Source organism: Cupressus sempervirens, chromosome 2 (genome assembly GCF_028749045.1).
Source record: "Cupressus sempervirens isolate cs-2001-9-10 chromosome 2, ASM2874904v1, whole genome shotgun sequence".
In the NCBI taxonomy this organism is placed as follows: domain Eukaryota; kingdom Viridiplantae; phylum Streptophyta; class Pinopsida; order Cupressales; family Cupressaceae; genus Cupressus; species Cupressus sempervirens.
Window position 1 is genome coordinate 145043833 of NC_143119.1, and position 27558 is coordinate 145071390.

Consider the following 27558-nt stretch of genomic DNA (forward strand, 5'->3'; position numbering starts at 1 on the left):
TCAAAAATTGTCCAATTAAAGACTTACTGTAAGCTTTCATCACAAAGAGAAAGAAAAAAACACCACTGAAAACTAAGATAAAGCAGAGGATAGAGGAATCAAGTGAAACTAAAACCCCCTCTATTTATAAACATGGCTTGCGCCAAGTCAGCAATTGTACTAATGTACATTCCAATTAATCTTTTGCCCTTGCATTTGAAAGATATATGATTTAACCATTACAAATAGCTATAATATCTATTTTGTGAGAAATGGCTTTAACTTGTATTCACGTTAAGGAATCCACAATCAATCAAAATAAACAGAGGAACCAATGATATGATACCCAACCTTGATATTTTGAGTCTGAACAGAAGATCCATTTCGACCTCTTTCACGTGAGGATAAATGTTGAAAAGCCATTATTTTATTCCCATTATTTCTGTCAACAGCCACCAACTGATTGACAGAAAACAAAGCTCTTGTAAATGAAACTAAACATAAAATAATTCTCTTGCACATTCTACTGGAAAAAAGCATAGATTCTGTATGTCTAATCAAGGTATACACTATTATAAAAGAAATTAGCACAATTAATAGGGTACACAGTGGTGTCTACTTATAAGAAAGAAAACAAGACAATTAATAAAATGTACAATGCAACCCATGCAAATCCAACAATTCTTTATTCAATAAATGAAACAAATATAATTAAAAAAATAACAATATCCTCTCAAATGGAAAGAATATTACATAACAGTACCTCTGCATCCAAGACAAAATTCTTTGTAGTTGACATAACTGACGAAAGGACAATTTCAACCACATCTGGAAATCTTGAGGTGCAATCTTCACAATTACGAGAGAATATTCGTATTGAACCATCCGTTAGCATGTGAATTTGAGCACGTTGGCCATCATATCTGAAGGTAAGAATCACATCGATTGTATAAAAATGAACTAATATCTCTAATCCTTAAACTGCCAAAAAGTAATTGCTCTATTGATAGAACCATTTCAGAAACTAAAAAACAAATAAGTGCACAGTTTATAACAAGAAAACTTTTAGGAAATCAAAGACCTTTCAGAAAATGAAAAACAAATAAGTGCCCAGTTTATAACAAGAAAACTTTTAGGAACTCAAAGACCAAGGGGTTGTAGGAGTTGATTAAATCCAACTCCACAGCTCGCCAAGATCACCTGCATGCAACTAGCTTGCTGAAGAGAAACCGAAGGAGCAAGAGCATGAAGGAAACAAAGCAAGAGAAAATATTTCACAATAGGAAAATGAAATTGCTATCTGAATGGATGATTTTACAATGAGACAGAGACCGCCTATAAATGCCCCAAGGAAGCTTGTAGAACAAGCTGGAAAGTGGTAGAAGATAAGGTTGACAAAAAGGTGGAAAAGGCTAGAAGGGAACAAACTCCCGTGTTGTCAACAACTCATCACTACAACAATTAACTACTAAATATTAAATAAATGAATTAACCTAAGTAAGCTTAAGTAATAGAATAAATAATTAATAATTAATTAATTATTTACTCTAACACCCCCCCTTAAGTGCAACTTAGGGGAATGCCTTCAGCTCACAAAACTAAGATGAAATGCAGAATGGGTCCCAGCAACAAGGCCATGTTAGGTACCCATGTACAATGCAAAGAAATGCAACCGCTGAAAATGGAGAAAGAGAGAAAACCACATGGAAAAAACCCTCCTCCAAAAAGAGGTAAAAAACATGCCGAAAAAATGAAGGAAGGACGGCCTCAACAAGACCCCCCAAGGACAACTTCCACCAGAAATGTTTCAAGAGACTCTCTCAAAACCATAACTACAACCAACCCCCCCATTAGAATAGACACCAAAGCCCACCCAGAATAATGGAGCTCCTGTAGAAATGATGAACCAATGAAACTCCAATGCGGAAGGAACAAGGGCACATAACAAGGGAAACCCTGAATGAGAGGGGAAACTAGAAGGCCTAGCTGATGCTCAAAGGAAAAAGTATGAGGATTCAAAAATGGAATCCCCAAGGCAAGTGCGATGACACTGTCATGAATGTTCGCTGTAGTATCCGCAATAAGTGTACTTGGAGTCTCAATGAATGAAGCTGGAGGATCAGGTAGAGTGGAAGAAGAATCCTGCAGGTGAGAAAAGCCCTTAACTAGATGTGGTGTGGCAGTCAAAACAGGGATCTCAGGAACAATACAAAGGTTCAAGTATCCTGATTGCACCACATGATGCTCCTTCGAAAGAGAAGTAGCGTGTTCCAACAATGAAGATGGTGGACCAAAGTGCGAGAAGGTGTAGAGATGAGTGGAAGGATCAACTACCCCTGTAGCAATAAGACCTCCTATTACACGATCCCGAATGAAGACTAAATCAGCAGTGAACTCAATTGTCTTCCCTCATCCACTACGTGTAATCTGAGAAATCGAGAGAAGGTTGGCAAACAAAGATGAAACATACAATACATCATTGAATATACCATCTTGGATGGGAACTGAACCTTTCTCGCAGACTGGTAGGGTAGTGTTATTCCCCATGAGAATATGAGGAATAGGAGAAGCCTCAAGAGTAGAGAAGACACTTTGAAAAGATGTCATATGGTGAGAAGCACCTGAATCCAATATCCAAGGAACCTGTGAAAGAGATGCAATGGAAGCCTGTAATGCATGACTCTTTCCAAGATTCGACATAGATGGCAAAGATGTGGAACAAGACTGAAAGGCAAACCCCTGTGAGGTAGAAGAGGATGGAGAAGAAATAGTGTTCTTCTGAAGAAGAGCTTGCAAATCTGCAATTTGTTTCTCATAGCCATCAAATCTCTTCTGAAAACAATGTGCCCCATCATGAGATCCTTTCTGACAATAGGAACAGGTAGGAGTCTCAGTCTTCTTTTTCTCCTTCTTCTTAGAAGATGATGAACCAGTAGAAGAGGGATCTGATATCTGCTTCGACTTCTGCTCCTATGTATCCTTCAGAAGCAATGCTTGTGACTGTGAACCTAAAAGTGAATCCATTTGATCAATTTTGGACTGTTCACGAGTTAACTGATCACAGCCAACTGACATTTTTACAAACAGTTGGTATGCAAACTAACTAGCTGATAAATAATGATATTGAATTGCTTAAATGACACCAGCAACTATTATCTTCTTAATTGCAATGAAATTTCTAATACAATGCTCATGAAATATGGCCAAGACTTTTGGCATTTACATGGATTACAAAATGATAATGCTGGGTATAATGCACACTTACAGCTGAAACTTATAACACCCTAAAAAGCAATACTAACAAAGGAACCTGGTTGTAGATGGCTGTAATAATTTCCTTCAATGCTGCCCCTTCCGCTTTGCTTTTCCAATTTGCTTTTTCGACTACTTTTTCAGATCTGCTTTTTGAACTGCTTTTACGGACTGCTTTTTCAGCCTGCTTTTTCGTATCTGCTTTTTCGGACTGCTACCATGTTGAATCTCAAGACCATATCTTTCAATGGCATCAAGATTTCCAGCTTGAAGGGATTTCGTCCTTCAAACTATTGAGACATAATCTCCAGAAAATTTCCCAATTTCTTTGATATTTCCAAGCGTACTTAAAAGAAGCTCTTCCATTTCTTTTATAGTGTTCTCACAAGGGCTCCATCATTCGTTTTCTCAATGTGGGATAAAACATAACTCCCTTTATGTAACTTATGTCTCCAATGTGTTATAAAATAAAGGGGACTCTTTTAATTTAAATATTTCCCACAAACTATAGTCTATGCATTAATAAAGTTAAATATTTAAATTTAACTTTATAAAGTTTTATCAATGCATAACAAATCTTATCAGTGATAAACAAGTCTTCTTGTCAATTTTAAACAATTACCATCGACATACCGTTGCCACTGGATGTCCGCCCGTGCCCAAGATGACTTACTATAAATAGTAAGTATGCCCAAACTTGCCTCAAAACCCCTCAGAAAGACCTGCAACTGAAACTATCTAGGCCGAATGGCCTCTAAGTCCCTTTAATGTCCTGGTTAGCCTACGGGACCATGGGGAAATAGGCTAATGACAACATCATGCTATGAATGCTAAAAAGGGGACATTACACAAACAAAGTCTAAAATTTGAGCCAATAAGCTCGTGGAGTAGTCAAACCATCCAAGTGAAATAGTAGACTGTCTGAAATGTTCAGTGCAATCAATCCCATGGCCTCATCCATTTTGTTCCTATGCTGAAGAACCTCAAAAGCTCATGTAAGAACAGGTTGATTCTCATCGAGACATGACCATAAGCCCTTGACATGAGAAATCGTGTCATTTGTGCCTTCCAGGTGTGATAGTTGTGTGGTGTGAGATGGGTGACAAATGGATCCACCATTGAGAGAAAGAAGAAAACATAAGTAGAAGGGTTTTATTGTGAAGTAAATTACAGGAAAGAAAATGTTCCTCCAATTGGGCACTCTTTACTTAGTGCAATTACAATAGCCAATTTAGGGCCTATTTTTGAAAGTAGTATTTCTATCTACAAAATCTATAATATAATTGCAGATCTGAAAAGTAGACTAAAAAATATACACTTTCAAAAAAAACAAAACCAGATTATGTATCCAGATGAGCCCGTACTAAGCATTTAAAGTGGCAAAAAACGGGAATTGCGAGTTGCAAAAAAAATTCAAGAATAGAGATCTCAAACCATCTGCACCAATGTGTAGATCATGAAATCTTACCCCAAAACAAAAAAAATTGCTCGAAAAAACGAGTCCATATGAGGGAGATATCACTATTTGAAAATCACCTCTATAGTTATTTTTTCTAAATCCCCATCGTCGCACCTCCAAAAAAGAAAGGAAAAAAGCCCAAAAAATATCAAATCTGTTGTGTCAAACCCTCTTTTTCCTTTTCTCCAAATACTAAACAAGACTCTTCATCCTCATTGAAGAAAAAATCACAAACAAACTAGGGTCTGTGTCTCCGAATCGTGACTTCAAAAATCCTTTAGACCAAGAAGCAGCAGGGAGTCTCTGATACCATGTGGGAGTTGATTAAATCCAACTCCACAACTCGCCAAGATCACTTGCATGCAAATAGCTTGCTGAAGAGAAACCAAAGGAGCAAGAGCTTGAAGGAAACAAAGCGGGAGAAAATATTTCACAATAGGAAAATGAAATTGCAATGTGAATGGATGATTTTACAATGAGAGAGAGACCGCTTATAAAGGCCTCAAGGAAGCTTGTAGAACAAACTAGAAAGTGGTAGAACATAAGGTTGACAACTAAGCACACTTCCGCAAAAAGGTGGAACATACTAGAAGGGAACAAACTCTCGTGTTGTCAACAACTCATCACTACAACAATTAACTACTAAATATTAAATAAATGAATTAACTTAAGTAAGCTTAAGTAATAGAATAAATAATTAATTATTTACTCTAACAGGGGTTTAAGCCTTAAGAAAATAGGAAATAAAACCACATCCATAAATAAAAAATATAATGTTTACTTCATTCATTAGACATCAAAGCAACCCATAATAATAAAATACTATCAATAACATTCCTCCCTGGGGCATAGGGGATGAGGTGACGACAAGATAGGTTTTCAAGACGGGGAAAAGGGGGCTTCAATTTGGGGATGGCAGGGATGGCAATGCTAGCAAAGAACTAGGCAAGTTTTGAGTTGCCTGCAAGAAGTTGGAGGTGGCAAATAATTGCCACAATTACTCACCGAGAAGTTGCAAATCACTAAGAAATCGGCAACTACATGTCTATTTCACAGCTACAGAAATTGAATAAATTTTGTTGTCAAGAAAAGATCATTTTGCATTTTGTGAATTCTACTTTGCTGTCCAAGCCAAAAAAATTAACCTTCCAAGGTATTGCAAGGTGATTTGTGAGGATTTAGGTTGATTTAGAGTGGATTTGAACAGGACTTCCTAGGGTGTTCAAAAATGTCAATTTCGAGAGAACAGTGCTTCAAAGTGACGAATCCAAAGGCTGTGCAAAGAGGGAGCACGCCACGAGTAATCCTCAACACCTCGCAATGGACGTTGCCCCTTGATCCAATAGGGGTTGTTGCTCCAAGATCCTTACTTTCAAATTTAAAAACAAAATAAGAAATTGATGGGGAAATCACATCGAATTAAGTCGATGTTTTTAATACCCACTTCATTGACTTCTCCCATGTCCCCAGTGTCAACCCATCCTTGTTTCCCTTACTAGCAATGGAACATTGTTTTATCACCTTTATGTTGCATCTAGGTTTGTTTAATAAAGGCATTCCCTAAGTACTCTAAATGCCTTAAGAGTTTAATAAACAATATTGAACGCCATCTTTTTCCAATATGGAGTTTAAGCCACACTTAGTCCATGTCAAAGTAAGGAGGCACAACCACAGTGGACTCTAAGGAGTAGACCCTCTACCTCTCCCCAAGTTTTTACTAGAGCTAGGAAGAGGAAGATAAAAATTGTTTTGATGTTGTATTTACTTATATTTTTACAAAAACAATTTACTATTTACTTTTGCTTCAGACTGCTACCAATTCCACATGATGATCTCATTTTGTACCCAAATTGCATTTAAATATATCTAGACTCAACTTGTTTCTTGTGTTCACTCATTTATGCACTCATTCAAAGCATCTCCTCATTGAATTTTGCAATAAAAATGCATTGCTAATTAAATTTAAGAATTTTTTTAAGTTGTTGACTTTTCTCAAGAAGTTGCCAAGTTATCACTGTGAGTTTTTGACAAAATTTTTCTTTTAGGCCTTGGTGAGAAGTTGCCAAGGAGTTTTTCTTGTATGCTTGATATGCCAATTATAAAAAGATGTATCAGTATAAGAAGCAAAATTGCAAAATTGCAAATGCCAAATACTGGACAACTGAACATAGAATATCAACTTATCAATTACTATTAGAGATTTAAATACTAATTAAATTGTCGAATCGGCAAACGAAAGATTTCTATTATATAAGAACAATCATAAAGATGATTACAAATGAGCAGCATGATATCAAAACAACTACAGGAATTACATATTGTCAAAATGGAGGTGGTGGGGAAACACCTTGTTCTCGTCCCCTTGTCCCCATATAAGAAACTTGATTGTTTACAGGAAATGTGTCCCTGTGTTTCACTGCATTTTTGTCTTATTTTTATTTTACAAACCATTGCTTAGCTCATTAATAGGTTCATATTTAACAAATCTCCAATCATTTTTAGGAAGAATGTGGTAATGCAAGACTTCCCAATAAGTTATTTAACAAAAGGCATACTCAAATAACTTTTCTTCAACGTTTCACTTTTATTGGTAGTAAACTAAGAAACAAGACCAAGTTAAACTTGAGTACTACTGACTTACTATTTATACACTTTAATATAATTTCAAGGAAATTGGACCTGTCAAGGGATAGAAGTATTTTGTCACTGAAAACTTTTGCTGATTTTGCAAACTGACGCCTGACAAACCACAACAACAAACTAATGCAAGGAAACGGAGAAATCACTATAAATAAGTAAATTCCCCATATATATTTTTTAGGTGCCTTCCTTGACTTGATAATCTTTTTGGATTTTCTATAATTTTAATATGAAAATTCATAAATATAAAAATCCAAAAACAAAAAAAGGAAAATGAACACACAATGGGAAATACATAAAGGACTACTAAGGAATCCCAGAAAATATGTAGAGACAAGAAATCCTCATGTAAACAACTTGCAAATGGAGACAGATGAAAAACAAATTTATGTGCTAAAAACATATTAAAACCCACATATACTCAAAGTATTCCTGTCTGAATTGACTACACACTGATTTTGTAATGCCTATCCTTAAAGCCCTCACAACCTACATTTTAACACATATCAAGGGGCTGGTAACTGTGTGCAGCTGACCATTGCTTTGAACACTATGAAAAGGAATACAGATTTTAGCATTAAAGCACATTGAAATTTACAATAAAGCAACAAGAGTATACATTTTGGTATAACAAGACATAATAGTTGCAGAACCGACAAAATGTGCAGACAGAAGAAATGCAAAACTACCTTCAAGCATCACTCCAACCTTACAAACTCCCTTGGCATGTGGGATACATTTTTTGGAAACTATATGTAATATGTAGCCAGTTTATGAATTATATATGTCACAGTCTGCAATCTTATAAACTTGCTTTATATTGGACCTAGTATGTCATAACCTACACTTAGCTTTGGGGCCCACTAACAAATAACATGAACACACACATGTTAGAAATATGTTGTCACTGATGTCAAAGTAGAATGAGAAGTGTTTGATATACATTCCCATTGAAGAAAGTAGGTGAAATGAGAGGACAAACAAACAGGCATTCATATATTCAAATTTAAATATTGGATTACAACGAAGTGATAAGGGAAAGCAAATTCAAAAATATTGAATATCGATCTGCAGCCATAGCACCGAAGAAGGTAAAATGAACAGGAAAATACATGCATTATCACCCATCGATATATACATTGGCTTGATGCATGACCTTAGGAAGGGAAAAATATCACATATGCCCAAGTTTTACGGTGTACTATATAATCTACACTTGTCATCACTGAGGATAGGGATGCAATGATCCAATCATCCAAGGTTATATGTGAAGTAAAAAACACGTCTTAAAAGCAGCAACTTCTTATTGCACATGCCACAAATATTAATTATCCTCTTTATACTTTGTTTGTTTTAGAGGTCTCCTACCATATATTCACATTGCCATGTTTTGGTATATGTTATCCCAATGACAGCGACCTCTTATATATATAAGAAAGTGAGTAAAGAATAGACATGTCCCTTCATGGGACATGTCTGTTCGTTAACATAATTACAATCTTATATATATATATATATATATATATATATATATATATATATATATATATATATATATATATATATATATATATATATATATATATATATATATACACTACAATTTATCTAAGTGAACCTACAAAACATCAACACTCCCTCCTAGCTAGGGAGGATAAACACAAGACATGTATTGCACCACTGGTAATATTAGGTATGGCAATATATGTATGTATATCTTTGATCAGATGATATCTATCATTTTCATATTGCGGTTGATATTACGAGTATTGGCCTCCCAAAATATCAAAGATATTCACCAAGTACTCAAAAGGTTTTGATATCACATCTGATATTAAGAATATTGGCCTCCCAGAATATCGACATCTGATATTGACCATGTACTCAAATAAGGTATGACATTACATTTGACATCACGAATATTGGTCTCCCAGAATATCATAAGATATTCACCAATTACTCAATATAAGGTTTGACATCACATATGATATCAAGAGTATTGGCCTCCCAGAATATCAAAGATATTCACCAAATACTCCGAGTAATGGTCTCCTAGAATGTTGAGATGCAAGACATTCACCATTTACTCAATTTATTTGATCTCATAATACAAGTTATTGTAAGATCGTCACCTTAAAATAACTTCTGCAAATACAAGTGACATCATTTGGAAGTCGTCACTTCCTTACAATATACATAGGGGGTAGGCCCATTAAAATCACATAAGAGACATATTCATGAATCATTGTCCTCTTGTCTGCTAGAATTTATTGATCACGGAGAATCGTCACAACATGATTTACTCCCTCTTAATCAATATGACCAAGATTAACAAAGGTTGACTGAATCATATCATCTAGCTGCTCCCTGTCTTTCAAGGTTGCCTAAAATATCATTCTCCCTCTCAATCTCCCTATTTTTCTTGCAACAACATTCTCAAAGGAAAAGATCAAGGTACATAGCTCTTATAAATATAAAATAAGAATAATATAGATAAATGTCTGAATAAAATATAATATATTCACATAATGAATCTTTATATATTTCATAAACATTATTCAATTAAATATAATCTTAAATCAAATAAGAATGTCAATTAGATTTTTAGTAATTTAACTCATGCTTATCAATAACAACAACATTATGATTGTGATGATTCATATTATAATTCTCAATTGTGTGTATATATATATTCAATAATCCACAATCATAAACAATGATTTCACATTTATAAAATGAGAATTTGTAATTCTTTAATTATATATAATATTTAGAAGAACATATATATAAACAGTTAATATTATTCTAAATATATAAAACATATTATATTTGCAAAATCTAGTATATGTCCTAATTCCCGTGTAAGTTTCATCCTACTTACGTTGATGGACCCACGTCTTCATAGGATGGCTTTTCCAATCATTAGGGTTCCTTCTTTCATGTTATAATTTTGAGGGCCAACCTTAATTTTACCTTCTTATATTCAAATCTCCTCCCTTTAATCTCTAGTCAATCGGTGGGGGTCCTCCATAACCGCGTGACATGGGACACTCCTCATGACATCGTATGTCTTTCGTGCATGATATTAGGTCAAACCTAATTTCGACTACTTATATTCTTTCTTTGGCATTTTCTAAATGCTTCTTTATTTCCAATGGTTTCTTGGACTCACAAAATGATTATAACTTGGATAAGCATACAACCACTGCCAATCTCAAGTCACATAGTCGGAAACATTGTATGACATGCTTTGAGGTATCGGATATGGATGTCGTTTACAAGTTTGACGTCCCCCTTCGTATTATTAGTATGATTGGTCCTTGACAGTCTTAATGTGCAGTGATCCAATCACTGGGGTCAATGAACAAATTTAACCCTCATCTAAGTCATCTTAGTGTATGTATGTTCCTCCTTGCTTTTGATGTCGAATTCAATATGCCATGGTGATAAGGTGCTCAATCTTGCTTGCTCATGTTTCCCGATTTAAGTTCGATGTTGTAAATTTCTCTTGTTTTGTGTTGTGCTTGTATAGTCATTGCAATTATAATATCTAGGGGACCTTTGATATGTTCTAGTGTTCGCTTTGGTGAGTCAAGGCCCAATATTCTTTATTATCTGGTTTTCACTCATGATGATCTCTAGCCAAGGAAATAACTCATGACATCCCTCAATATGATTGTACATTTCAATGGGAGCCTCCTATCACTCCTTCCAAATTCTAAATGTTGGTTTGGTCGAGAATGCCCAGGACGCAACCCTGGTGTTGGATCTTTTATTGTTCCTATCAAATACTTTCCTCGAGTCCAATTTTCCATACGATAAAAGACTTCTGCAAGCGTTGGAATTGATTCACTTGAGACTATAATCAATCATATGTTGAGTAAGGAATTCTCTGTAGTTTATCTTCCCTTATTCGGTGACTAGCATAGATCAACCTAGTCGCTATTTTGCGTTGATTGTTCTCTTATCTCCCATAACATCCACCTTCTTCCCATCATCATTAAGATCATCATCCCCACTCTAAATGCGAATCAATCACATTTTAATGTTTAACATGACTGTTATCTTCGGAACATGGTGAGAGACCACATTAAACATGGTTGATATTCTATACACAGAATCAACATCACAGTATTCTACAACTCACCACACAGATGTCATAAAGATCCCTAAGATTCAACGTGCTCTGATACCAAGTTAGTTTTAGAGGTCTCCTACCATGTATTCGCATTGCCATGTTTTGGTATATGTTTTCCAAATGCTAGCGACCTCTTATATATATAAGAAAGTGAGTTCATGGGACATGTTTGTTCATTAACATAATTACAATCTTATAATTATATATATATATATATATGCTACAATTTATCTGAGAAAAGCTACAAAACACCAACATACTTCCATCATCTAATCAGGCAAAGCAAAAATGAGAATTAAAATAATAAAAAGGGAGCATCAATTATTTTAGAGGGCATAAAAGATAAAGTGCTGAAATCAATACATGGTAAAAGGGGTAAATGATGGTAAGAAGCTTCCATATATTAAAAAAGGAAAATATGAGTGATTTCTTCTTTTGAAAGGAATAGAGGTAAAATCATCGTAGAAAAGTATTAAGAGGTATGTTTAGGAATATAAATCATTTATATATGACGGATTTATATTATTTTATTTGTAGAAATATATTTACGTTATTTTAGATAAACCTCCTTGTGTATATATATATATAGAATATAAGGTGATTCTATATGGCATATAAAAAATATATATTTTCTAACTAATTATTTATGACTTTAAATTACAATGGAATAAAAGATAAAATATATGAATATAATCATTAAGTATATAATCCAAGTATAACATGGTGGAGGGGATTCATTGTGAATGTCATAGAATGATCCAAGTATAACTTGGTGGAGGGCATTTATTATGAATGTCATAGTACGATCCAATAACTCAGTGGAGGACATTTATTACGAATGTTAATCATTTTAAGTTAGACAACTGATTAAAAAAATATGAAATATTTAATTAGATTTTTTATGAACATAACCAACCAATTTCTTTGTAGTCATTCTTGTTCGAAACTAACACTAATAATGGGGACATTGTAGTGGTGAATTGATTGCACTTATTGATTGTAATGTCCCTTAACAAGGGGGGACGGACTTTATTCAATTTTGTCAAACTCAATCTTTGCAGACCCTCTTTTTTATATATCTCATTTTCTTCTTATATACCCCTCAATGTCCTTTCCTAACTTTCAATATTCCTCTATATATTTTGAAATGAGTAAAGTTGTCTTTCATACAAATAATAATTATATTTATATATCATATTATATTTCTTATTTCTAAATACACTAGGTTTACCACAAACCCTTTGTGGGAAAGCATTCGATGGAGTCTCTGAGAAGCGTTGGCTGCCGGCTGGGCTAGGGTTTTTCCCCTAGCCTGTTCTTGGTGTTTGATCTTTACTATTTTTCTGTTCTGTTTCGATTGTTAGCTGCTGGACATAATTTGCGTCGGTGTTTTTCGAGATCTTCTGCAGTCAATTTTGGATTGGGGGTTTTATTGTTTGCATGGCAGGGCCTGGGATTTCTTCTCCGTTGGTGAGAACAGATGGTTCTTCTCCAACTATGCATGCAATGCGATCTGAATCGTTTTATTCAGGGGAGAGCTCCAAGCTGAAAAAAGTTAATGGTTGTCTTCCGCGTAGCCATGATCGCCCTGTTCTGGTTATTCCTCCAACAGTTGTAATGGAGGACATTGATTATTGGACCAAGCATGCTTTGATATGCAAATTTCTTGGAATCCGGATTTCCCTATCCGCTCTTGAGGCATGGATCCGCCGCTCTTGGCAGGTGGAAGGCGATATGGAGATTATGTTGGCAGGGAATAGTTATTTTTTTGTTGTATTCTCTTGCCTGTCTGATCGTGATCGTGTTTTTGAAGGAGGCCCTTATTTCTACAACAATGTGGGGTTATTTGTCAAACCTTGGCATTCAGGTTTTAATTCTGCTGAGGATCTCCCTTCAACAGTGCCAGTTTGGGTTCGCTTGCCTCGTCTTCCCTTGGAATTTTGGCGTGAAGACATCCTTCGACAAATTGCTGCTTTGTTGGGGAAGCCAACCGCGATCGCACATCAAACCCTCGATAAAAAGGTTATTTCTTTTGCTAGAATTTGTGTTGAAATTAATTTGAATAACCCATTACCAGATTCTTTGGAAATTTGTCTGGGGGATTCTTCTTGGGTGCAGCAGTTAGATTATGAATCCCTCCCTTTCCGTTGCCGGATTTGTCATGAGTATGGTCATTTACTGTGGCAGTGCCCCCGTAACTCGAGTTTCAAAGGAGTGGATCGGTCTACAGCTGGAAATGCTGGTGGTTTGGCAGATACTACAGGGAAAGGACAATCTCAAATGGTTAATACTACCAAGGGGATGAATCCACAAGATGCTACAGGTAAGGGTAAGGCTCCAATGCAGGATAAGGATGGATTTACCCCTGTTCGTCCTCGAGCTAAGGCACGTGGTCAAAAGAGGCCTTTGAAAGAAAGATTATCTGATTCAGGTTTTAACCGTTTTGAGGTGCTGGATAGTATGGTTCTAGAGGAGGGTATTCCTCCTCCTATCTCTTCTAATCCAGCTTGCCCAGATGAGAGATCTGTTCTTAATGATGCTTGTGGAGCATCTCAAGTTGTAGTATATCAGAATTGTGAGGTTCCTGTAGCTCCTGTGACAGCGGCTCTGGTGACTCCTGCAATGTTGGAAGATGATGATGTTGTTTTGGCTGACTTGGTTAAGGATGTGCTACCATCAGGTAAGGGCAAGGGATCTCCTCTCCCCTTAGGGTTGTTGCCTCGACCCTTTAAGCGGGCTTCTCCTTCTCCCCCTCTAAGGAGTGGGCGCAAAACAGACCAAGAGAAGATTAAACTCACAGGAGATATATTCATTGAGTCTGGTTCAGTGAAACCTTTGGATTCTCATTTTCCCAAATCTACCCAATGATGATTATTCTCTCATGGAATGTAAGGGGGTTGAATAGCATCCCTAGACAAAAGGCTATTCATAACTTGGTGGTTGATCATAGTTCTGATGTTTTTTGTATCCAATAGACTAAGCTCTTTGTGGAGTCTATGGTCCAACATGCCTCTAGTATTTGGTCTCGTGGCCAATGCCAGTGTGTTGGGGCAATAGGCAGTGCTGGTGGTTTAGCTATATTTTGGGATCCTCAAAAAATTTCTCCTCTTGGCTAGATGTCTTCTCGCTCAGCTCTCTCTATGGTAGCTTCTGCTCTAGACTCAGGAGAGGTAATCATGGTTACTAATGTGGATGCACCTGTTGATCTGGTGGGAAAGGAGGAACTTTGGGAACATATTCAATATGTTAGAAATTGTCATCCTTATCATCCTTGGGTGTTAGCAGGGGACTTCAATTCAGTTTTAAGTCTGGAAGAGAAGCATGGTGGTTTGGCTAGATTGGGGCCTTCTTCTGCTCTTCTTCGGCAACACATATCTCTTTTGCATCTCTCTGATGTTAAGCCTTCTAATGGCCTCTATACCTGGAATAATCGCAAGACTGGTGTTGCTGCTATCTCAGAATGCCTGGATAGATTTCTTGTTTCTTGCTTCTGGCTTAGTGGCACCCTTACTATCTCTTTAGAAATCCTTGATTGGAGGGGTTCAGATCATTGGCCAATCAAATTTTCCGCTATAGGGGCTTATGTTCCGAAGCATCCTCCTTTTAAGTTCCAGTTGATGTGGCTTCGTGACTCCTCTCTTCATGATTTTGTTTTTTGTTAGTGGAAAGATGGTGCCCCTACATATGGTACTGCAATGTTCTCATTTTCTAAAAGGCTTCAATATGTTAAAAGGCAGCTCAAGATATGGAATAGGGAATGCTTTGGGAATCTTCACTTTATGAAGAGGCTTGCTCAAGAAAATCTTGATGTCATCACAAGGGAGATTAGAGATCGAGGTTTCTCGGAGGATCTTGGCCAGGCTGAATCCCTTGCTTCTAGAGCTCTAGAAGAATGGGAACTTCGAGAGGAAATTTTTTGGAAGCAAAAGGCTCGAGTTGATTGGCTCCAGGAAGGTGATCGAAACACTGCCTTTTTCCATAAAACAGTGCAATCTCGCCGGAATCAGAGCACTATCTCTTCTTTGGTTAATTCTCAAGGTATCCAACTGAATTCCTTGCCAGCTTTGTTCCAGGAGGCTATTTCGTACTTCTCTACCCTCTTCTCTGAGGACTCTCCTACTGCTGATAATGAAGAAAATATTATTTTGTCCTGTATTCCTTCCCTTATCACTCAGGAAATGAATGATTATCTCATGCGTCCTATCTCTTTGGAAGAGCTGGAGGCGGTGGTCTTTGGCATGCCTAAGGGGAAGGCTCCTGGTCCTGATGGTTTTCCAGTTGAATTCTTTCAAGAATTTTGGGACATCATTAATCATGATTTGTTGGAGGTGGTTAAAGAATCCTATGCTAGCAAGCAGATGCTTCGAGCTTTGAACTCTACATTCTTGACTCTTATTCCTAAGAGAGAGGGTGCTAATCAATTGGAGTTTTTTTAGACCAATTGCCTTATGTAATGTGGTCTACAAAGTTATTACTAAGCTGATTGCTGAGAGACTGAAAAGGTGGCTTCCCATTATTATATCAGAAGAACAAGGTGGTTTTGTTGCTGGAAGACAAATTTTGGACGGGGTGGTTATTGCTACTGAGGCTATTCACTCTATGGCTACTTCAAGGGAGAGAGCCATGTTTGTTAAGCTACTTCAAGGGAGAGACCCATATCTATTCATCATCATGGCTGAAGGCTTGGGCAGATTCATTAAGCATCAGGTGTCCCAGAATTCTATTCAAGGCTGGCAGTGGGGTAATGGCTTACCTTCTCTTTCCCATCTTCAATTTGTTGATGATTCTGCTCTTGCCGGTCTTGCTAGGATCAAGGAAGCTGAAGCCTTTCGACATGCTTTGGACGTTTATTTGGCAGCTTCAGGCCAGAAAGTTAATGAGCACAAATCTTTCATTTACTTTTTTAACACTCCTGATTCTATTCAGCACAGGATTGTTGGCATCCTACGGTTTCAGATAGGTTCACTTCCTTTGACTTATCTTGGCATTCCTATTGCTGTTACCAGGCAGCCACGTCTCTTCTGGCAAAATTTGATTACCAAGCTTCAGGATAAGGTAAATCATTGGACTCATAGATGGCTTTCTACTGCTGCCCGGGTTACTCTTCTTGAAGCTATTATCCAAGCTCTTCCTACTTATAGAAGCATGGTTCATGCTGCACCTATTTACTTTCTCAAGGAGTTTGATGCTCTTTCTCGACAATTCCTTTGGAGTGGTAATTTGCGTAGTACTAAATGGAGCTTGGTTAATTGGGCAACTGTTTGTAGGCCTAAAAAGGAGGGTGGTCTTGGTCTTCGTTCTGCTCTATTGAGTAGACAAGCTTTGGCTGCTAAACTTTATTGGCGATGGTGCTCTGGACAGCATCAACTTTGGGCTCGTATTATCACTCATAAATATTTTCATGGTGCTGATCCTTGCTCTGTTTCTGCACTTCCTCTTGAAAGTCGTGGCTCAATGGTTTGGCATACTTTGAAGACAGGTGCGATGTTGGTGAAGAGGGGTCTGTTCTGGATATGTAAAGGAGGTTCTCAGGCTTTGTTTTGGTCTGATGCTTGGGATGGATTCCCTTCCATTTTATCCATATACCCTCATCTTCAGCCTCTTTGTGACTCTTTTCTTGCCGCTGGATGGGATAAAGTGGCTCATTACAAGACTCCTTATCAATTGGGACCTGTTGTTGGTTATAGATGGAAGCATTCCTCTGATTGGCCTCCTGGAGGTACAGACATGGATCGTCAGGAGCTTTCTCAAATTCTGGCCTCTAGAGAGTGTTCCTCTTTGCTTGGTCCAGATGTATTGGCTTGGGGCGGTACCTTGTCTGGTAAATATCATGTCTCTACTGGGTATCAAGAGATAACTAGACAATTATTTGGGGATGCTGAGGTCCCTTGGTGGAAGCAAGTCTGGAATAAAGTTTCTTGGTCCAAGTGCAATTTTCTCATGTGGCTAGTGGCTCACAACTGTTGTCTTACCTGGGATAATCTTTGTAAACGTGGATTTCAGGGCCCCTCTTATTGTGTTTTGTGTGGTAATGGAGAGGAGTCTGTCTCCCATTTGTTCTTCCATTGCTCCTATTCTACTTAGATATGGCACCTTTGGTGGAGCGCTTGGGGTTGCTCTTGTCGGCATGCTTCCTCTTTGCCTGAGTTCTGGGCTCGCTTGGGTAGTGCTCCCTCCAAGTCTTCTTCTCTCCAGGCTGCTTGGATTGCTGGCCCATCTTTCATGCTTTAGCATATCTGGTTGGAGAGGAATCGTCGCATATTCCAAGATGTTCGGCTTGGTGTTTTGCATCTTTGGTGGAAAATATCACATTCTCTCCAGGAAACTATTCTTGTGAAGTGTGAGCTTGATGGGGGTATGGATCCGGTTGATCTTGCTATCTGTAATCGCCTCAATTTTCATCTGCAGGATGGGGTTGCGGCTCATAGGTTTCCTTCTATGTCCAGGCAGCTTCACCATCAGAGGAAGGGTCGGGTTAACCGAGATGGGCACTAGATTCCTCCTCCCTGTGGAGTTCTGAAAATTAACACTGATGGTTCTTCTCGTGGGAATCCTGGTCCGGCTGGTATTGGCGGAGTGGCTCGTTGTAGTTCTGGGAATGTTAAATTTTTCTTCTCAATTCATAAGGGTGATTATACTAACAATCTCATGGAAGCTCAGGCTATTTTATATGCTGTGGAACAGTGTTGCTTGTGGGGATGGAGTAAGATTATTTGTGAGTCTGATTCCCAAGTGGTGGTGAACATGCTTTCTTCGCAAGAGCTTGAGGATGTTAGTTGGCAGCTGGCCACTGTTGTCAAGCAGATTCTTTTCTTCTCTTCCTCTTTTCAGTTCATTAGGTTCAAGTATATTCCGCGAGAATGGAATAGACCTACTGATTGTTTAGCCAAATGGGCTTCTAGTCAGGATCCGGGTTGGAATATTAGGGATAGGGGGCAACTGTCCTTTGAGATGGTGCAAGAATTTGATGATCTTGTTGCTCAGGATTGAGCTCCTTGCTGAGCTCTCCTTGTTGTATTCCTTTCTGTCTTAATAAATTTTTACCCCTCTTTTTGCAGATATTTCTTATTTATTTAATGTAATATATATTTTTAATAATAAATCTATTCAGTTTTCATTTATTTAATTTATTTCTATATCATATTTCTTATTTAAATATATGATCACATGTAATATTTATATTTACATTTTATTATTATCATACATTTATATTATTATTATTTATTAAAGCATTATTATATTTATCAAAGTAAAATATTATTGTGCTACTCATATTATAATCATTATATCTTTATTTCAAGTACATTTATTCACAATGTACTTGTAATATAATTTTTATATTATTATTTAGTGATATAATGATTTAGTAAATACAGTTACATATAATCTATTTATTGATGACTATTTTATTTCACTTATATATTTATCCATACTAACATAATTAGGGGACATGACAATCCACCCTTCGCCAAACTGTTAATTTAAGAGATAAATTGCAAAGCACAAAACAGACAAAGAGACACATGATTTATCGTGGTTCACCACAACTGTGGCTACATCCACACCGAGAGCAGAGCAAGTATATTATTCAGTCATTGCTCTACTCTCGGTGTGGACGTAGCCACAGTTGTGGTGAACCACGATAAATCATGTGTCTCTTTCTCTGTTTTGTGGTTTGCAATTTATCTCTTAAATTAACAATTGGTATCAGAGCTTTGTTCTTATATTTATACAACAGTCTTCATGAGAAGACGAAGAGACACATGAGAGGAATATGAAATGAATAGACATGATAGTTGGACTTCACATCCAACAATCTCCCACTTTAAGTTCAACTTATGCTGCAACCTCACATCTGAACAACCTCTTACTTAAACTCTGCTTGCCCTTACCAATGGCATTGTAAGAAATTGCCAAAAGACAATCTTCATAGCTGGAATAGCAACCACAGCTAATTGCTAATCACATCCAACTAAATACAATACCAATAGACTTATAACCACATAACAACCCATACAATAACTCACCAAATATACCATCTTCCAACAAAACACACCAACCTGCTGCAAAATGTCATCTTCCAAGTCCTCATGAAAAGACCACATATTGTTGTTAAAAAACAATGAAGTACAACAACAATAGATGACCTCAAAAAACTCTTGGAAGGAACACCAACACAAATCATAACTCATCCTTCTACCAACACCATCAAGTGCCCAGCTGTGTCAAGTATAATCTCCTTTACCTCCCCATATGAGAGCATTTACAACACCCAAACACCATGAATGAAAGCTCTTATAAACAAGAAGATCAAACTCCAAACATTCCAAAACTAGGAACAATATCAACCATCTCCTAAGTGCACAAGGAGACAAATCTGCCGAGTAGACCAAGCATGGGGAGTGACTATTTACACCTAAGTTTTCTTGTAAAGTCAACATATGGGGTATAGAGTAGGATGTAAGAATCTATAAGGCATGCATGGAGTATATATCTTAATACATGAAAACATGAAATGTGCACAAGATAAATACACGAGTTCTTACAGACATGGAGCATACATGAAGAAGACAAATAAATGGATGAAGACATGAAGCATACACATAATACAAGAATTATTTTATCAATCAACTCTTATAATTCAATAAGCTAACCCTAAGACAATAAAAAATCTTGCACAAAGGGAGCAAAAGTTAGCATATAGAATTCTGAAATGTGAGTATACTTTAAAACAATTTTAATAGTCATAGCCATGAAGATAAGATTAGAAATAATCATTTCTCTATTACTTCTATTTCTTCCTTATGTGATCAAAAAATCATAATTAATGGCTCTAACTATAATGCTTACAATGTATTCATAAAATATCATAGTTAGATATAATCATTTCTTTATCAATCAAGGTATCTCTTCTTATTTATTGCTCATAACCTCACTATGTATGTATAGGCTAGGTCATTCAGGGATTGGACAAGGAGACTCAGGGATTGGACAAGGAGACCTCATTAAAGCTTGCGTAGAACCTTGATCCTTTTGCCAAGGCTTCTCCGACCTTTCAATGGGTGCTTTCCACCCTCACCATGCCTAGGTGCTACACCATATCAAAATAATCCTAAATATTAGGTATACCATGGCAATAATGATTAAAGATTTTAGGTATACAATTTCAACTTATTATTCCAAAATGGCATGTATTTTTAACCACCAAGAATACGTAATTCTTTGTGTATCCTCAACGCTCAATTATCATCAGAAATATAAAACAAAAGAGAGATGTGCCTGAATTATTTTTGTTATTCAGAACCTAGTAGAACCAATTTGAGATGGCAGAGATTGTCACTAGATACTTCTTTGATGTAAATGCAACCAATTCACATATAAAAGAGTGTGTTCTTCTATCATCAAATTCAAAACTAATGTCAATGTTCAGTGATCTTACAACAGTTGAATCCCTGTTGGAGAAGTTACAAACAATTAATTTTCATCAGCGAATGGCATAGAACTTATACACACGGCTTCTCTATCAATATTCACAAATGACATGATATACAATGAAAAGAGACCCACACAACTAGACAGCATTCATGACATAACTTCTGAACAGAAAGTTACATAATATATGATTGAAATGTAGACAGAAACAAGTAGAGAAATTTTCACAAATGAATATTTTCCACTTACTTGTATTCACATGTGAAAGCCTGCCCTTGGAAACGCTTTAATACCTCTGACACACCATTTGTTATTCTGAAAGAAAATAAAATATTTCCAATTCATATAAGAATTGACCATGCAGTGACAACTTTTGCACCAGAATAGTTGGAATACAAACCAAGCATCCCGTTAAACCTAAAACCACATAACTTAACCTAAAACCACATAACTTAATCAAGTAGAAAACAATGAAGCGGCAACTCACTTTGCTAGCATTGGTTTAATGGGAACACCAGGTGATATGGATAGAGATGCTGACAAATATTCTATTCCTTTAGTTATCATGGTAGGAATCAAAATATTCTGGTTACACGTGATATTTAAACAGTTAGAAAATAAATTTGAAAAAAATAAAAAAGTGTCTCTTTCAAATAAAAAGACATAATATATCTGTATTTACAAGGATTTGCAAGCAAAAGATGTCCTGAAAATATCAGTTGACATCAATGCTAGAACAAATTAACAGACCTCAAAAAAATTCAAAAATATATACAATGCACTTGAAGACATTGATAATCATCACTACTAATAACTGAAATACAATGGACAAACATCAGAAATTGATTGGCAAAGACATTCCCAGCACAATTGGTCAAGATTCACAGGGCATAATATAGGTTGTAGACCTTTCACATTAGCATAGGATTTGATCTATTTGTTTAATATGTTTATTTCATCTTATATAATGGTAAAAATCAAAAGTCAAAATTATATTTCATAAACGTTAGGAGGTTGAGTTTAGTCAGCTAATTGTTAATATACCTTTTTTTTGTTCAGCAATTATATTTACAGTTGGCATATATTCTTAAATGATAAAATTATGGCATATTCATGCTTATATATTTATGTACAGCTTTAAAATGGAGATCATTTCAATCGAATGAACAAACGTAATGGGTGTCAGCTCAGTCCAAAGGAGAATATGCGGAAGATGTACAAAATTATTTTGAAGCCAGGTCACCCAACATTGACCCCTTTAGACGAAGTTATATATTGTATAATATAGATCTTGTCCATATAAGTAATGGGGAACATATTGTAATAACCACCACTGATTTTTATTTTAAATATATGCAATAATATAGAAACTGAAGTAGAATGAATGCTAAATGTTAGCTTATGACGCATGCAAACCTAACTAACCGGTTCGGATTCGGGGACAGATTTGGATTCAAGTTCAGGTTCATGGGTTCAGGCAAAAAATAAAAATCCCATTTGTGTTTGTGGGGGGTTCATGAGTGTGTGTGTGTGTGTGTGTGTGTGTATAAGAGAAAAAATATTTAGGACTAGGCTTGACTGCCAATGTGGTTCCCAGTTATTCAATATATTTCAAATTGGTGTGATATCTTAAATCATCTTTGTGTTGGATTTAGAGTAATTCAATTGCTATTGATATTTAGTGTCACATATTTTATTTTCTTAATATTGAACTTGAATGTGTGTGTGCGCGCGCACGCGTTGTATCATTTAATTTTGAATTATATCAAATTGCAGTTTACCAATGGGACTGTTATACCATTTCAGCTGATTGCATCTTATAACAGTACCATTAGTAAACTACAATTTAATATAATATATACACATTAATTAAGCGATTATTTAAAGCTCATCTTGGCTTAAATTGTGGTTCATATATATATATATATATATATATATAATTTATCTTCAATCATTTAGTCTCATAGGTTTAAGATACTGAAGGTGCAAAACATCAACACTCCCTCTTAGTTAGGGAGGATAAACACAAGATTATCTCAATGTTAAAATCAGGAATGGAAAGTTTTAAGGATATGTTTGATCAAAAGATATCCATCATTTTAGATATCATCTAATGATATCAAGAATAATGGCCTGTTGAATGTCAAGTCACGTGACATTCACCAAGTACTCTGAGTAATGAGTAATGGCCTCCTAAATGTCAAGTTGCAAGATATTCACCAAGTAGTTTGAGTAATGGCCTCCGAAACATCAAGTCACATGATATTCACCAAGTACTTTGAGTAATGGCCTCCTAAACATCAAGTTGCATAACATTCACCAAGTAATCAAACATTTCATAAGGTATTCGCACACATATCCTCAATGATACTTACCATAGGGTGGCATGTTTAAGGAATTCAATCCACCATGCAAGATATAATATATTATGATCTATTTCAGACATCATAGAATGTCTATCACAATAAAAGGCCATGGTCTGTTTAAGGAGCTTAATCCACCGTGCAAGTTCTAATCTATTATGATTTGTTTCAAACATCATAAAATGTTTATCACAATAGAAGATTAAGTTCTTCAAAGATCATCACCTTTCAATAACTTCTGCAAATACAAGTGCTAATCATTTGGAAGTTGTCACTTCCTCATGATGTACACAAGGAATATGCTCATTAAAATCATGTGGTCACACAAATGGATTGTCAGACTCCCTCTGAATATCAATTTTCTAGGCTCTTCATCCAATGTTGCCTCTGATGAAGTGTTGTACTCCCTTTGAATCTAATATCACTCTTGCATTTCATTCAACAACATCCTTGGAGAGAAAGGAAAAATCAAAGCAAATAACTATTATAGTGCATATGGAAATATAAATGAGAGAGATAATAATAAGTAAATAAATTAAATATTTAAGGATAATAAATACTTATTTGTGCATCATCATCTTTGATACAAATTGCTCTATGTCCTTTACTCAATTCTGTGTAAGATATTATTATTTTCGAAATTACACATTTCCCATTTCTTTAGTATTCTTCAATAAGTTCCAAGACAACTCCTAAATTTGCATTTACAATCCACTATTTCTAATATACTCTTAGAAAATAATTTGAATCATTCTGATCATTGAACACAAATCCTTAGCAACTATTAGGTAAACCACAAATGATTTCCTTCTAAATTGTTGTGATGACCCCTCCTATTAGGTTGTTTTAAACTAATCCTTTTAAGCTTTTAGATTTGAGTCCCACCTTCGATATATGGCCTTTGTGGAATGTATGCCCTTTACTCTTAATCTTATCCGCTAACTGTGTATGGTCAGTTCTTGTTGACCTTCTTCATACCCTATTATTTCCTTTCTTGATACGGGCACGGGTTCCTCTCACAAAAAGTGATATATTTTTGCAATGTGCCCAAAACCTCGATCAACCAGCTTAATACATATATGTTTGACTAACATGGTGGGGGTCTTTAGTTTATCGCCTTCCATTAGTCAATCAAAGGTATGAGTCCATACTCCATGCTCGCTCCTTGTAATTCTCACGTTATAGTTTGCAAACCTTTGGCTATCTCTGTTCAATGTCTCTCCATCCAAAATGTCTCCCTATACTTTGCTTGCTTCTATTCCCTTTATTCAAATGACTTCCTTATCATTTAGCAAGTCTTCCTAGGATATTGACATGGCCACTTACTCTTCTTTTACGATTAGTCATTGCATAAGATGGCGCATGTATCTCCGCTTTTGTGGATGTTCCCTTCATATTAGTGTATCTATCTGACCTTTTAAGTAATACCGATAGCCTACAAATGGCAGATGAACTTGCACAATTTGGCCCAATCTACTTTCCTCCATGTTAGTGTCAATCCTCTCTTACCATTAGCAGAAGTCTGCCTTGTCTTATGTATCAGCGTGCCATGTTAGTAAACTATGCACTTCTTTTTCATTCTTATACTACGATTTTCTCCTTATTGTTTATTTATAATTATCCATATGTCACTATCAGCGAAAACCTGCACTCTTAGTATTAGTTTGTAAATACCTACGGATACCGGTAGATACGTTTTTAAAGATATCAAACAACACCGATTCCCTTGTGTCGTTTATGACTTCTGTCAACAAAGTGCACATAATCGTGCCACCGAATGGTGAATTGGGGGATCCCTCTAATCTGCAAAAGCAACATCATATGCTTTGTGCTTACGCATTCCTTTAGTTACACGCACTAATGGGGGTATTCATATCATCTGTACATATACACTTGACCTAGCTTTACTTTTCAATATGGGCTTAAACCTAATTTCACGCTAGGCATTAATGAGCCAAGCACTTTTCGCATACCACATTGGTTGGTATCTCTTAATATATATCTTAACATTGATTATAGTATATTTTGCTAAGGAAGCCTCTGCATTTTTCTTACGTTTGCAGCATGGTTCTGATACCATGTTATTTTTATCAAGATCATTGCAATTGTAATGGCACTGCCTATATCATATGTGTTTTTCAAAGGCAGTAATCTTCCTGTTACATATATTGTGAATGAGAAATGAAGAGACATGCCCTTCATTGGACATGTATTCATTATGTACCAATATCGTTTGTACATATACATTTGGCCTAACTTTATTTTTCAATATGCGCTTAAACTTAATTTCACGCTAGGCATTAATGAGCCAAGTACTTTTCGCCTACCACATTGCTTGGTATCTCTTAATATATATTTTAACATTGATTATAGTATATTTTGCTAAGGAAGCCTCTACGTTTTTCTCTCATTTGCAGCCTGGCTCTGCTACCGTGTTGTTTTTATGAGGATTGTTGCAATTGTAATGGCACTACCTATATGGTGTGTGTTTTTCAAAGGCAGCAATCTTCCTCTTATATATATTGCGAATGAGAAATGGAGAGACATGCCCTTCATTAGACATGTCTATTCATTACAACGTAATTAATATGACAATCTTAATTATAGTTTTATATATATAATTTTCATATTAATTTCTCCTCAATAGTTTAGTTTCATAGAGTTTAATCAACTGAAGCTACCAAAAATCAACATTATCATACTTTTTGGGCTCATGAATTGTGGGTCCTTACGGCTCCCTGAGAGTCCATGCAAGGTCTTTGAGGGTCCCTGCAGGTCCGTGGTAGGCTTGGGCAGGGTTTGTGGACCCAACACGAATCTAAACTTGAGAAGAACCCAAAACCGGACCCAACTAACACATTCCAAACCTTGCAACGTAGATGAAACACATAAACTAACATATGCAATGCTCATAATCACAAACCATACGGAGAGGGAGGATTGAAACCATCATCACTTAGTACAAATCATAGAAGCAAGAAAAATTCTTTCCTAGTTAAAAATGAATAGGGGCTAAGTCATCACCTTTTTGTGATTACATAATGTAAATCACAGCTAGTGAATTCAGTAGGTGTTCAACACCATCACCACTAAATTAAAAAACTAATATATTTAAATTTAAAAACTAGTACAAGGAAACTTGAAATCCTTTACATATGCAATGCCCCCTTTCTTAAATAAGAATATATCTACATATATATAAATTAATAAATAACCAAATATAATTATACATAAATAATCATTGCCTAATATGATTATTTAAAAATAAATAATTAATATTACCCTAAATAACTAAAAAATGTCAAATATTTGATTATTAAAGTAAATATTATATACACTTTCCTAAGTATATATTATATTTATCAAAAAACAAGTATTAGATTAAATATAATCATGTGATATCGATAAGAAATATATGAAAAATAATACATATGGACATTGTAATATATACACATTAATCATAAAACATATATAGAAAATTGAAATATACAATAACAATATTAATAATTAAGAATGGTATAATAATATTGCAATTACAAACTAATTAAACACTGTATAGAACTAAAATGTAATTAATAACAAGAAGATTAAGGCAATGAGGGGGCACGTCTTTCCGAAAGACGTAACCAAATATTTTATAAGAATCGAACAACAGGATTTTGTTTTTGATCAAGGAAGAAGCATTCTAAAGCTTATAGACTCATCAACCATAATTTCAGAAAATAAAGTATCCAGTCAACAATTTGGGCACTCCAACCGCGCATAGAGATCAGAATAGAGAACAACACCAAATCAAGATATTTTAACATCTAATTAGCATCTAGTCACACAAAACAACTAGATACAATTACTATGGAGACATGACAAAACATTCAATTTTACACAGAAAAGAATTATCACTCCTGCCATGAGAATCAAGACCATCGGAACTGCAAACAAGTGGCATCCAAGTCGTATGCAATACAAAATAAAGAACACCATTATTGTTCGTATTAACTAGTCGAAGGCATAAATATCAAGTCGATTGTATTTGCCATCCTAGGAATTGGGATTATGACATGATCACTTTCAAGACTCTAACTAAGATTGATAACAAGCATTTCTAAATAAGATATATCTAGAGTTATCTCAATAACCTCTGAAATTTTATTAATTGGAACAAACGAGCCTCCACTCACCTTGCACCAACCTTTATAATTAATTCACCCAAACATTATCAAAGGTGGTAATGGATAAAAAAAAATTGATATTGTCGCGATAAGGAGTTGTCATACAAGTGTACAAAGATTATAGTA

General features: G+C 35.8%; 1 protein-coding gene across 6 annotated transcripts in view; it reads right to left on the bottom strand.

Annotated features, from left to right (window-relative positions):
- The window catches only part of LIG6 (DNA LIGASE 6), a 332994-nt gene that overhangs the window by 153029 nt on the left and 152407 nt on the right, over positions 1 to 27558 (bottom strand). For all 6 annotated transcript variants that reach the window (XR_016359818.1, XR_016359817.1, XM_089812972.1 and 3 more), the window contains 4 exons: positions 21388 to 21485; positions 21150 to 21215; positions 743 to 902; positions 331 to 438 (listed from right to left, as the gene is read on the bottom strand). Coding sequence is in view for 4 of the 6 variants with exons in the window: in XM_089812972.1 (XP_089669098.1) it covers positions 331 to 438; positions 743 to 902; positions 21150 to 21215; positions 21388 to 21485 (432 nt within the window). In the remaining 2 variants the exon portion in view is untranslated. The remainder of the gene's footprint in view (positions 1 to 330; positions 439 to 742; positions 903 to 21149; positions 21216 to 21387; positions 21486 to 27558) is intronic.